This window comes from Carya illinoinensis, chromosome 1 (assembly GCF_018687715.1).
Source record: "Carya illinoinensis cultivar Pawnee chromosome 1, C.illinoinensisPawnee_v1, whole genome shotgun sequence".
Lineage (NCBI taxonomy): Eukaryota > Viridiplantae > Streptophyta > Magnoliopsida > Fagales > Juglandaceae > Carya > Carya illinoinensis.
In genome coordinates this window covers 4,484,158-4,499,219 of record NC_056752.1, presented here as the reverse complement: position 1 = coordinate 4,499,219, position 15,062 = coordinate 4,484,158, and the positions used below count along the sequence as shown (strand labels likewise).

The following is a 15,062-nucleotide window of genomic DNA, read 5'->3' as shown; positions in this document are numbered from 1 at the left end:
TGCAGTCGGGGTTGAAAATTCAGCAAGCTCAAGCCAGCAGTGGCAGCCACCCGAGTGACCTTTTATCAAGATAAACTTTGAATAAGCTTATGACAAAGATTCAAACAGAATGTGAATGAGGATTATCGTGAGAGATAGTGAAGGGGGCCTACAAGCTTGCTTAACAACACCAAAATGTGCAGATCTTCTCAGCCTTTCAAGCAGAAAGAGCAACTCTTCACAGAGCTTGGAGTTATGTGTTGAATAGGGAATGAATCATGATTAGGATTTTCAAGGGTGATGCCAAAGTGGTTATAGATGCAAATAGTCTAAGTGTGAAGACAATTCTTGGCTCGGCCAGGAGACAGAAGACATGCAGTAGCTAATGGAACTTCACCAAACATGGAGGCTATCCCTTGTGCACAGATCTGCACACAATGTAGCACATACAACAGATAAAGTAGCCATCAAGGAAGTCAAAGAAACAGTTTGGCTAGAAGATGGACCCGAGGTGGTTAAGGCTTCTGTTAATCATGATGTATCTTCTATACCTCTGAGTTAATCAATGATCTGGGGTGTTTCTTGTAAAAAATAATAATAAAAGCTGTAGACTTTCAGCCTAAGATTCCTACCAACAATATGACCAAGGAGCTAACTTGTGAAATGTTGCCAATGTTTATATTTAGAGTATTACTAAGAAATAGAGTACTTAAAGCATGCAATATTTGCAAGTAAAAAATGTGTAACCTACTCAAAAAAACAAAAAATGTCTATAATATATTATAATGTAGGAAATATAGAATTTATTTGTCTATGTATGGGGAATCAGTGTTCTAAATGCATGATGCAAAAGTGAGTACTCTTTTGCTGATCTAAGTTCTTATAAATGATTCAAAGACTCTTCTCAGCCATATTAGTGATCATGAACTTAAAAAAATCAAAAGGGTAATCATTCATTTGTTTTCCAAAACTCATATGGTAGTCAAAATGTCTAGCTAGAAAATAATCGAACATTTTCCAGCTAACTAACTAATTTCTAACACCAACATGTTCCACTTCAAATATATATATATTTGTCTAATACTTATAAAAGATGCTTAATTATTGTTTCAAAGCCCCTTTTATATAAACTAAAGATATGCTGCCCAATCCTAACATAGAAAATGGATTTGTATGGAATATAAAAACTAAAATCATGTAGAGGAATCTTTTATACTATCTCTTTTATATTTCAAGAGCAAAATCATAACTATTTATGTGAAAAAAATAAAAGAATAAATAACACAATACAAATTAAATTTTTGAAGGCTAGGAAAAATGATCACCACAAAACCAACAACATCACCACCAGCACCACAGGCGGCGGCAGAAACAAACCAATAAAACATAAATCATCCATGCAACACTAAAATATAAACCATACAAAAGAACATATGAGAACTCAGAAATGTTAGGGACCGAATCCTGGCAACTAATACAAACAAGCTGTACCTAAGGTAAAGCAACAATCAAAACCCAACAATCATCGTCCAAATGAGGAAGCTCGATCTATTAATGGAAAAAAGTGAGAAAATCAGATGAATACAACCTTAGAGAAGCACAGATTTCAAATAAAAATCCTAGAAACTCATTGCATAGGCCAAAACTAAGAAACTGGATTAATTAATGGAACATAGTGATAAAATCAGATAATTAAATACAAACATCAGCCCAACAACATAAATTTAAAAACACTAAAGCCATTATATCTAATTTGGTAGGTTGGGCTCCATACACATTATTGAACTGCAATTGATGGTTTCAGAATGGAAAGTTGGTTCCATTTTACATTCAAGTTCCCATTTTAAAACTACTTGTTTAATTAGGAAGCTTCCATTAAATGCACAATACTGGGAAAGTGAACGTGGGTGTGTCCGTGAGAAGTAGAGAAGCAGAGAAGGAGAAGGGCCTTACCAGCAGTCGGCAACACAGAACTTCAACAACTCCCACAACACGCGCATCACCAAACCCACAATCAATCTGCGATGGAGAGAGAGAGGGAAATAAGTGAATGTCCTAAGGTTCGAAGTCAGAGGGTTTTCACGAGAGAGAGAGAGAGAGAGAGAGAGAGAGAGAGAGAGAGAGAGAGAGAGAGAGATACGAAGAGGAGAGAGGAAGAGGTCGTGGATGGAGTCTGGTTCAACTTCCGTGGGAGGAAAATGGGGTGGGGGTGGTGTGGCTCTAATGGAGATTTTGTTCGATTGAAATGGGTTTATCAATGGTGTCGGTGCTCTTTTGGAGAAGGGAGGAACCTAGAGAGAAGTGGAGAACGCAAGGAGCAGGTTGTAAGGAATCGGGGGGTGGGTTTTGGTGGTTGTAGGGGGCACGGAATGAGGAGAAACTTAGACTTCTCGCCCAAAGATACATGTAAAGTGACGTAGTTTAGGCGTTGGAAAAGTATTTTATATTTTGGCAAAGATTTCATAATCGTTGCAATAGTTTTTATAAAGACCTGGCTAGTACATGGTTTCATCAGATTATTAATTTTGCAGGGATTTTTAAATCGCCGCCAAAATACACTTTTGCCAACGATATTATTTCCGACGATTATGAAATCGCCGGAATAGTCCCGATTTCTTGTAGTGACAAACTCATCACGAGATTTAATGTAAATTAAATCTATCGAGGGACCAAATTAGTGGGTTATGTCCACTTCCCAACTGGTTTGATCCGGTACGAATTCTTAAGAATTAAAATTGGTTTTTATATTTTAAAAACCAGTTTGAATTATCAAATTCATCCATTACATGTATATTTTTAAATTTTTTATATTATATATATTATATACTAAATTATCAATTTTAATCTTATTAATATTATATGAAAAGTTGCTTTGAGAATACTTGTAAAAAAAGAAAAGAAAAGTTCCTTTGAAAAAAACAAGCATTAGAAAAATTAATTCTCAAGTCTCAACTTAATGAATGTATCACACGTATAAATGGTAAATCGAAAAAATCAAATTAGACTAGACCCAAACAGAAAAAATTAAAAATTTCAATTGCGTTGATGATTTGATCCGTATCAATTCATAAGTGTCTAAAACCGGTCATGTATATCATTTAATTTCAAAATTTATTCAAAACGAGATAGAATCAGACAGATGACGTCGTCTAGTCTAGTCTATATATAGTTACTAAGCGTGGCGGCTCTTGACTAATTACTTCCATGTGATTGCATGGGTATGTAATAAGTCCTGACTCCTGAGTTCGAATTCCAATATAGATTGGCCTTAAAACTATGAACAACATTCACTTTAAACTTTATTGAATTTTTCAGTAAAGTTAGGCTATGTGTCAAATCTAACTTGAGATAACACGTACAATTTTCAAGCGTCTAGGTTCTTCTTCGCCTGATTTCAAACAGATAGGCTACGGTACTGTTAGTATGACCATACTCACTACTCAGATAAATAGGCCACATCCCATATGTATCTTTTTAATAAAAACTAAAAAACAAAAATGTACTCAATTAAGAATAATATTATATGTAATTATAAAATATATAAATATTGTATAATCATTTAAAAAAAATAAAATTTATGATTAAAAAGTAAATTTTTTTATATAAATTTTATATAAATTTATTTTTTTTAAAAAAAATTATACAATAATTATACAATTATGATTATAAATATTATTATTTTTTTAATTAAATAGACGATATTTATAAGAAGTACGCACGTACTTTGTGAATTTAGGAAACGACATATATATGATTATTGAAATCATGAGGGTTTTGGTAGCACTTGTTCAGAGCATCAAAGACTGATCAGAGATCATGTACGTATAATCATATAAGTGGTTTATATCTTCTGCGGCTAAACGTACGTACGTACAGATAATCATTGCAATTAAAAATCGCAACGTGTGTCCAAGCAAGAGATTTTGATTAATGATGACTGGCGGCTAGCTAGCTTTTATTAACTAATCACATATGTTCATCATGTTTTATTATATATAAGTATTGTCACTGCAATGATATATCTACCAATGAAATATATATATATATATATTCAACTCGTCATAATTTGGTTATAAAATTAAGCTTTTAGAAAAATAATTACTCATGATTTAGCAAGATTATAACTCTAATATATAGGATGCTGATGAATTAATTAACAACGAATTTTGCTATATATAAGTATAGTTTTATACCAATTTACGTATCAATATTGATTTCTTCATATTCAAAATTTAAATTAGTATTGTTTTTAATAAAATCTACTTTTTAACCAATCATATTATATTCGTGCATATTTTAGTGCATAATTATACTTGTAACTAGATTTTTCCATTAACAACTCATCATGTCTCAAAATTTCACTAAAAAAAAAAATACTTATTTTAAATCATATATTTACGATGACAATAATTTTTTGGAACAAAAAGTCTGATCCAAAATAAACATATCGAGGAATTAAAAAAGAAAAAGAAAAATCTAGTTATCTTTTTAACCATCATTATTTCATCATCATTTTTTAATCATATCGAATTAAATTAATGAAAAATTATTTACTATATTTTATTTACCAGTTAATTATTTAATGTCACATCATAGAAGAGAAGATAAAAGAACGATAATTTCCAATATTTTTCTTTTAAAGTGAACTCACGAAATTCATATGTAATATTTGAAGTCACGTACGTACTGTGTCTTTACCAAAATATTAACTTGTTTTGTCTACGTTTTGCCTGCTTAACCCATGCTAATTATTAATAGATTCCACAAAAAAGTATCATCGCCATGTAGAAGAAATTAAGAAAAGGCTTAATGTTTGAATTTATGCATTATTATACCTTCCATTACAATAAAGAAAAAGTGTGCAAATGAAATGAATCATCATGTACATCATGCATATAATGGAAATTCAAAAAGATGATAATTAAAAACATCATTATTGGATTATCAAACTATATAATTAATATTAATGATACTGGTGTTAGCATAATTAATCATGAATTTGCATGCATGCATGCATGCATGCATGACTGACTAGCTAATTAATTACCTGCAGACTCTCCAGGAAAGTTTCAAAAGAATTCGTTCTTGCATGCATGATCATGAACATGTGCGGAAACAAAGTGACGAGTTCATCATGATCAGCATGTAGTACGTAGTACTGTTCCTGAATGGATCACACATCATCTTTTGGTCCCATCAAAGTAGATCAAAATGTAATTATAAGCTGAAAAAACGTGCTAGTGGTACTAGTACTACTGTCTGGTGGAGATAATTTCCAGTTGATATTTGATAATGGCTTTTCTTTTCTTTTCTTTCTTTTCCCTTTTCCATCCAATTAAATTAAAGAACCAATGACTTATGTTCATATATGGTTGATGTTTGTGTGTCATGTACCGAGGAAAAAAGTAGGCCGGTGGCGTTGCTGCATGCATGGATGAGTGATATTTAAATCAGGTTCTTAATTAATATCCTGAGACAAAAGCGAAAAAGCCATTTCAAAGCCAAACCTAAATACTTTGAGTAACCCCACAACCACCCATGCATGCATCCATCTAAAGGGTGGCTCCTATCTCATCTCCTAAGCTTTTCCATACAACTGGAACGTGAACTTATACCTACATTAACAACAACAACATACATCAATTACAACCCTAAAAAAAGATTAAAGAAAAAAAAAATGAGCGTCAATATTTCACTTTTAGAATTAAAGTGCAACCAAAACATATGGGGAAATTAATTAAATCCTAGAAGGGTAATAAATATGAAGATCAGACGTCAGACACGTACGTGCAGGGGGCCGACTTTCACACGTGAGGGGAGGATGGGATAATTAATTATTAGGTTTAATTTGTGAATGATGGTCGATGATGTAGGACAGCTTTAATATATGAAGCGTGTGAGATCAGAAGAGGCCAGCCGGTGAGATTCATGTGATGTTACTACCCAGAAAGACGACAGATGGAGAGGAGGAGAGGCCGGTTGGGCTGTCAATTGTCCATCCAAGTTTTGCAGTTGGAAAGAAAAGAGGGTATCTCCCTTTCAACGGGTGCATGTTGAGTAACTCATACCTAAAATTAAAAATAAATAACAAAAAAAAAAAAAAAAAAAACGAGTGGACGTTCGTCGATGATGATCATGATCAATTGCTAGCTAACAAATTAATTAGGAGTCTAAAATTAACTTGTAGTTACGTACGTACGTAAGAAGCTAGACAAGTAGTACGTAGTGGTACAACTACTTTTTGCTCATTGATTTCCTTTCTTATATATTATATAATATGATTTGTTCTTGCGTTTGAAGAAAACAAAAAAGGGTTATATATATCATATACTTAATTAATTGCTTTTAAGAAATTAATAATCAGGTGCTTGATGAGGCACGCGCGTGTGCGTTAGTCCTGCATGCAGTGTACACTACTATATCTCTTAATCATATATATATATATATATATTGCATATTGCTCAACCAATCCAAAAAGAATTATATTAGAAATTAATTAATAAATTAATTAAAAAAGAATGAATATATTCATATATATGATGTTATAAATTATATATATAAATATATAATATAGGCTTATAATCCCTATATATTATGACATATTATAGGGTTAAACAAAAAAGAAAACTTGGTTAATTAGTCAAATTGAAAATAATTATATAGGCTAATTACTATATATACATATACATACATACATACATACATACATACATACATATATATATATATATACACATACATACACACGGTGATCATGATCTTCATATATATATTTGTATAAAGTCAAATATGAAGAATGGAATATTGAATTTTTCAGTCTAATTTTCTCGAAGGTAATCTTCGATCTGTCTAATTATTAATTATTAGCATAATACTATATATATAACTTTGTCTCTTATGCCTACTTGATGCGTGTGTTGTCACTTAATTTTCTGGCCGCCTCTTGGTAATTCGATCCCCGCGGCCTGATCATGTCCCCAGAGGCAGAGTTTAATTGATCCTGTTTTCGCAGTAATTAAAATGAAAGAATCTATCCAAAGCTGGTTGATATATATATATATATATGCATACATACATATATATATGTATGGTTCCTTAATTAATTAATATAAGAATAGACTTCTACAAATGAAACCATAAGAACTTAGACCTTGTTTGGATGTTGAGATGGGATAAGATAAGAAATTTGTGAATAATAGTGAAATGGTTTGAGTTAAGATTGTTTATGGGGTTTTGGGAAATGAAAGAGAAAAAATTGAATAAAAAATTATAAAATTAAAATATTGTTAGAATATTAATTTTTAATATTATTTTTGTTTTGAGATTTGAAAAAGTTAAATTATTTTTTGTATTTTGTTTCAATTTGTAAAAGTTGAAATAATTAGATAATAATTAGATAAAAAAGTTAAAAATTTGAAATTGAAAAGTATTTATATTAATTTGAGTAATGGTGTTTAGGTGTTGAGATGAAATGGAATGAGATGAGTTGAGATCATCTCAACATTCAAACTGGATCTAAATGCTTTTATGATCAAAGAGTACGCAATTTGTTTTATGAACTAAAAAACGCGACGACGTTATTAATCTTTCCCACACACAAATTATTATAGGGTAAGTACACGAACTCATTTACATTAATACATGCATAATATTTGTTCAACTAGATATATCTATATATGTGTGTCTGTGTGTGTATATATATATATGCTCACCTACCTATTTTTTCCCAATAGAATATATATAATAATGCTTAATGAAATGATAATTATAATTTGTAATTAGCTGAATTATTGATGATCATGAGATATATCATAGATGTTGTAGTTCAACATTAACAATCACATGACATCATCAGGTAACGAAAAGGTTAAGGCACATGAGATGATGATGATGATGATAGAAATACCACAAAAAATGGTGGAGAAATGGACATGCAATACCTATTATATTGCCATATTTCTCCAACCAGCTTAAAGCAGTTAGTTGTGCCTTTCATATATACCAGGCCGTATCTCCAACACCTAAACCTAATTTGCCCCAAGCTTCCGACCTGTCTGGCTATGGCTGATCTCCTCCAGCCGCCACCCTTTTTTGTTTTTGTTTTTGTTTTTTAAGGAAAAAAAAAAAAAAAACAATTCAAGCAGTACTATATATGCAATATATATGCATGGTTCCTTCATAATTAATAAATCTCTCTTTGGATCCCTAGCTATGCGCTAGCTGTCCCTCCCTTTTGCCTGTTTTACTATGTTAGGTTATTGGTGGATGATGATAATTAATAATAATAATAGTAATATATATATAGTAGCTTGAAATGACCAAAATAACCTAGCAAAACATATTCACTAAAAGTATTAGCTAGGGCATCATGGTCATTCAAAGAGATGGACAGGATGGTGGTAGTTTGGATCATTGAGATGACTTCGTACTGACCTTATCTTTATTATTATTATTCCGTAGTTTGCGTTGGTTTCCAAGGGACATATGAAAAATGACAATAATAACCGACATTCGAAATGGTGTTTTGGTAATTTCGCAGCAACCATAACCTAGTTATTTAAATTACAAAAATATATATACATATTATATATACAAGAATGCAATTGGATGCCATTGATGATAATTCTGTTGAAAACGTTACTTAAATAAGTGTGTGGGACTCCTACTCTGCTCTAGATAAAGGTTATTTTGGTCAATTGGAACAGATATTAATAAATCGAAGTATTTTTATATTTATTTGGTGTTTTTTAATCTACATGTTATAATATTTCATTTTATAAATTAATTTTCTTTTGAACAAAGCGGGCAACAAATAAAATAAATACAGGCTATTATTGGTGAGTAAAAAGGAGGTGAAGAAGAAGAAAAGCGACTGCTTCTCTCTCTCTTTCTCTCTATGCCTGAGTTTCTTTGAGAGAGATATCAGTGATCCCCAAAGCCTCCATTTTCATTTTATATAGTATGTAACTTCCATCTTTCTTTTTCCAGAAGGTGATTGCAAGAACACTTACTCCAAAGAGCCGCCAAAGAGAGAGAAAAAGGAGAGAAAGAGAAAGAAAAAGACGACAGACGGAGCAACAAAGAACAAGAGAGAGTGAGAGAAAGAAGATCAGGAGGAATTCAGGAAGCTTTCAATACCGCAGAAGAGAAAACGATGTCTGATAGCTTTACATCCTTTCACACTCTGCAACTCTAAGAGGTACATACACAGACTCACTCCTATATATATGTTTACATGATGAACAAAGCTGAAAACGATTAAGGGAAATAAAAAAATAAAAAAAGCAGTACCAACAAAGACCCATCTTATTCTCTCGCTTGTTTCTTCCTTCCTTTCTTTTATATTGTACTCTTTTTCCTTTTTCTTTTTTGGGTTATAGAATCATAGATGATGAATGACTCAAGATAGATGATGTGTGTTCTTCCATTTGTTTGTCTCCCATGACGGATCCTTTATGAATTGAGCAGAAAGGGAAGAGAGTGCGTATAGTGGCTCAAATTAGAGCCAAAGAAAGAGATGATGATGAAGAAGAAGATTCTGATATGGGACTAGCAACACCATCACTCCCACCAATTTTCTCGTTTTCGAAGACCGACCACTCAATTTCAATCCAAGAAAAGTCCAATAATTCTGCCAATTCTATGTCCCACGACTACCACCACGGCATCTTCAGCTTCTCCAATGGGTTTGAGAGATCCGCCGTATCACACCAAGAACAACAACAGCAGCATCAGCAACATCATCATCATCATCACCATCATCCACATGAAGCGCAGCAACACCAGATGGCGCAGCAGATCCGTAGGGACAAACTGAGAGTGCAAGGCTTCGAGCACCCACCGGCACCACTGGTAGGGATAGATGAAGAAGAATCCGGGGGCCTTCCGGTGTATGAGACGGCCGGGATGCTATCCGAGATGTTCAATTTCCCTCCTGGGGGTGCTACCGCTACAGACTTACTGGAGCAACAGATGGCACCGAGCTATCGGACTCAGCGGCCACAGCAGGCGCCGGCAACAAGTGTGGCCAACGAATGGTACGGAAGCAGACAAGGGATGGTGGTGGGTTTGGGGCCCTTGGGAGATGCGAAGAATCAGAATAGTGTGAATAGCCGTGACAGTCTTGGTCAGCCTCATCATCATCATCATCACGCTCAGATTTCAAGCATTGATGCTACAGATTCAGCCGCTGCCATGCAGCTTTTTTTAATGAATCCACAGCCAAGATCTCCATCTCCTCCACCTCCTTCAACTTCTTCCACTCTACACATGTTGCTTCCTAACCCATCCACTTCTCTTCAAGGGTTTGCAGCATCTGGGGCAGCAGGAGGAGGTTTTGGGCAATTCACTTGGGTACCTGATGGCAGCCATGTAGGAAGTACTGCTGGTACCCAACTCAACAACCCTAGTGAAATTGGAGGGGTTGTGGAGAGCCAAGGTCTTTCATTGTCTTTATCTTCTTCTTTACAACATCTGGAAGCCGCAAAAGCGGAGGAATTGAGGATGGGGGATGGCGGGATATTGTATTACAATCAAGGAGCTGGGGGTTCATCGTCAGCTCAGTACTATAAGAACTTGGGCGGCCATAACCAGACCTTGCAATTGCCGGGAATGGCTCAGAACCACCAGGTTCATGTTGGGTTTGGGTCCTCATTAGGCGTGGTAAACGTTTTGAGGAATTCAAAATATGTCAAAGCTGCCCAAGAGTTGTTGGAAGAGTTCTGCAGTGTTGGTAGGGGGCAATTCAAGAAGAAAAAATTTGGAAAGCACAATAGTACAAACCCTAATCCCAATCCAGGTAACAGTAATACAACTATTGCTGGTTCTTCATCAACCTCAAAGGATCATCTACCTCCATTGTCAGCTGCTGACAGGATTGAGCATCAGAGAAGGAAGGTCAAACTTCTTTCCATGCTTGATGAGGCATGTAATCTCTCTCTCTCGCTCGCTCTCTCTCTCCCCCTTCTCTCTCCTTTCAAGAGTCAGGAGTCAATCATTAGGGTATTTATTTAGTCCAATATTACTTTTAAAATCACCCGGACAAACAGAAAGTTCCGGCAAGTTTTCATATTATATTTTTCCATATCTATATAAATAAACCGACACACCTGTAGGGAAAAGCCGGCTAGCTGGTGAAATAGTGTTCCAAGGGATCGAGTTATATATATTGGCGTGTAATTACACACTACTTTTTGTTTATTTTATATTTACTATCACTGATCCATTGGATTGGTGGAGGTGTTTTACAAGCTGGTATTAGAGGCCGGGTTTTGGTTAGGTGAGAACCCAAGAGGGCTACTATATATTAGGGAATTAATGCGCCCAGTTATGATTAAGATGAGACGACGTTCCTTTTGAGTACCTTGTGATTGCAAACATGGCCAATAGATGTAAGCCACACGCCACATCAAGCAGGAAGTTTTCATGAACGCAGATTTTGCTTATCAAGCAAGATCCTGATTCCAAACCCAGCATATATATATAGTTATGTAAAGATATAGCTGTGAAAGCCATAGATAGATAAATATTATACCTTGGTTGTTGACGGCCGTGTGAAGGGGATTTTTTTTCTTTAATTCTCTTGCTTCCTATTTTTTTTCTTCCCGTTGTCCATTAAATTTCTTTATGCACGCAAGTGTGTCAAACGGCTGCAGTGTGAAAAGAAGAAACACGAGGATATTCTTCTTCCATCAACCTTCATTTCATCGTACCAGGCTTTGATGCGAACATTTATTTTCCCGATTTGGGGTGCCTTTACAAGCAATAAAGTCTTCTCAAGTTATACGTGGACTGTAAAATTCTGCAAAGCTAGAGGATATCGTCTTTATTAATTTTTTCTCTGTTTTTTTTTTTTTTATAAACTCAATTTTGGTAATATGCATGCTTGATGTTGACTTTCTTTATTACAGGCGGCTGCTTTCTTAAGTTAATGTAGTATATACATATATAACTTATAAGGTGTAATTTCAAAATTTATGACAAAATGAAAGGACGTGCATGATATTATACGCGATTTCTTTTCATTAGATATTGAAGAGTATTTTTCTTTTAATTTGTATGTGCAGGTAGATCGAAGATACAACCACTACTGTGAACAAATGCAAATGGTAGTGAACTCATTCGATCTGGTTATGGGTTTTGGTGCAGCAGTCCCTTATACTGCACTTGCACAGAAGGCAATGTCTCGGCATTTTCGGTGTCTAAAGGACGCAATATCAGCACAATTGAAGCATAGTTGTGAGCTGCTAGGAGATAAAGATGGTGCGGGCAGTTCAGGAATAACCAAGGGAGAGACCCCAAGGCTAAAACTGCTGGAACAAAGCCTAAGACAACAAAGAGCCTTCCATCAAATGGGAATGATGGAGCAAGAAGCCTGGAGACCCCAACGTGGGTTGCCTGAACGTTCCGTCAATATCTTGAGAGCCTGGCTTTTCGAACATTTCCTTCATCCGTACGTTACCTTTTCCTATATATATATATATATAATAATGATCAACGTATATTCCTAATGAAAATCATCAAGAAAGTTAAAATACCCAGCAATTATGACAAAATCATATATACTGCATGGATTTACCTTTTTCATCAATGTGTTATAACAATAGCGACATGCAGTTTAATTATCAGGTAAATGGAGATAGAAAAAACTGCTTGAAGATTAGAGTTTAGAGTAACAGTAATCCAGATTCAGTGTCCTTAAATGTTACCTCGACAACAAAAAGCTGTAAAAAGAGCTCCATTTATTATACTATATCATCTCTCTCTTCCTCTCCTCTCTCACAAACCTCTTAATATTAAGACGGATCAGTACTGGCAGCAGCGGTCTACTTGTGCTGCAGCAAGTTGCTAGATCTGATCTCTTTCTTTCTCTTAGATTCTCACGCCCTGCAGGGAAAGCAGGAAAGATATAATCCCATCTAGGGGTACAGAAAGCTCGGTGTTTCTCTGTACATACGGGCTAGACAAGGACTCTGATGTCATTTTCTGGTCTCTTTCTCAGGTACCCAAGCGATGCAGATAAACATCTGTTGGCACGGCAGACTGGTTTATCGAGAAATCAGGTTTGTCCTCTCTACTCCTTTTTCTCTAAATAAAACAGCAAAATCCCATAACACAGAGAGAGAATCTTTCTTGCTGTGTGGCCGTGCATTTAGCATGCAGCCTGTTAGTGCAACGAAGGAGAAATTAAGGAATCTATTGGAAAGGAAAGCAAGATAGCAGCAAGCCCTTCGGTCGGACTTGCATGGTTTTGTGCTTTATTTCTCTCTCTGATTAATTTCTCTGTCTTTCTGTTAGAGAAAGACAACTGTTTTTCGATCCTCCTTTAATTTGATCGTTTCATTTTTGGATTCTTTTGCATCATGACATAAATTCTTAAGATAAAAAAACGCGGGACTAAAGTACGGTAGAGAGCGTAGACATGAAAGTTTGCAGATGGAACGTGAGAGTCTGCAGCTTGGACTCTCTCTCTCTCTCTCTAATCTATTGACACCATCTACCCACTCAGTACGGCCATAAAGACAGTAAATAGATTTGGGTACTTAAAAGACAAATATGAACTCCTTATCCAATGTTAATTAATAATTTTTCTCCTGTCAAAGAAAATGGCGTTAGATAAGGGGTGAATGTATAAATAACCAAACTTGTTGCTTAAACACGAGACTATGAAAATCGTTGATTTGTTAACGTCGGGTTTTTAAATGTATGTTTCAGGTTTCAAACTGGTTTATTAATGCCAGGGTTCGGTTGTGGAAACCCATGGTGGAAGAGATGTACCAACAGGAAGCTAAAGAACTGGAGGGAGCAGAGGAAAGAGAAGGAGAAAGGAGCCAAAACAACAGTGGCCTCACACAAACTCCAACGCCCACAACGACAGCTGCAACACCAGCATCAACGACAGGACCAGTAACAACAACAACAACAATACCAGCAACAACAATCACAACTGTTACGCCAACAGGCAAAAGATCCGATGTCAATGCGCCCGAAAGCGACCCTTCACTTATCGCAATCAATAGACATTGCTTCTCAGAAAACCAAGTTAAGCAGGGCAACTCCACAACCACCACCACAGCCACCGAGGTGGCACCGCCGGTGTCGCAGTGTTTCCCGGCGACCCAGGACAGCTCGGACATCCTGCACCAGCACAGATCAATGGCTACCGATGACACGTGTCGCCGTGGCAGTGTCGTTTCTGCTGATCATCACTTTGGGACCATTTCTGGGAATGCTGACATTGGGTCTACCCTCATTAGGTTTGGGACCACCGCTGGTGATGTGTCACTCACTCTAGGGCTACGCCATGCAGGAAACATGCCAGAGAAAAGTTCTTTCTCGGTTAGAGACTTTGGAGGATGCTAAAGTTCTATAGTCGCTTAAAGGAAAACGAACAAAAAAATCTTTTAATTTCTACATCTTTCTTTTTTTTCTTTTTTCTTTTTTTGGTTCCAACCGTTATGAAAACACATTATCAGAAACGTAGCATTAAGCTAGGCGCTAGCTGATCTGTGGGGATCTATTATAATTGTATAGTAGATTGTTTTTGCATATTTTCCTCTATGTATTTAAGGTTTTTGTACCTGATCTTATTACATAGGAGTATTTGCTAAAATTAAGGACGTCATGGAACCATATTTAGAGAGAAGAGGGCCGGTTTATTGGCAGTAGATTTTAGTGGGTATTATTGTTTTGAATAATGACAAGTCTCTGCACAAGTTCTATATATGAATTTATCTCCTACGATGTCACCTGCATGATTCAGTACTACTAAAAGTTAGTATTTATATATACATATATATAATAGCCATGCAGTTAATTGGTGCATTGGAATATTGTAATTATAAGGTACCATCTATGTCTGTTTGGTCTCTTTTAGCATAAGGTGCATGTTTTCGTGGTTTCAACTTTCAAGTTTTATATATTGATATTTATAAATTCCCTTTCAAGAGGGTTTCACGAATTTTGGTTATTAAGAAATAAGATATTTCTTGCTAAGAAAACATGAATCTTTACTCGCAATAATATCATATACATATATTGATGCCTTCATTGTTGCTGAAATCATCTTGTGCCATGCAGCTTAT

At 35.3% G+C, this 15,062-nt stretch overlaps 1 protein-coding gene across 2 annotated transcripts; it reads left to right on the top strand.

Moving 5' to 3' along the window:
* Positions 1-8,813: 8,813 nt before the first annotated feature.
* LOC122306760 (BEL1-like homeodomain protein 2) lies at positions 8,814-14,701 on the top strand. Of its 2 annotated transcripts, none has more exons than XM_043119278.1 (5): positions 8,814-9,178; positions 9,448-10,902; positions 12,045-12,430; positions 12,980-13,040; positions 13,693-14,701. In XM_043119278.1, the coding sequence occupies exons 2-5, from the start codon at positions 9,523-9,525 to the stop codon at positions 14,338-14,340; spliced, it is 2,475 nt and encodes an 824-aa protein (XP_042975212.1). In that variant the 5' UTR covers positions 8,814-9,178; positions 9,448-9,522; the 3' UTR covers positions 14,341-14,701. The 2 variants fall into 2 exon arrangements, with proteins under 2 accessions (XP_042975212.1, XP_042975217.1); XM_043119283.1 differs by having other exon boundaries at positions 9,360-10,902.
* The last annotated feature ends 361 nt before the right edge of the window (positions 14,702-15,062 follow it).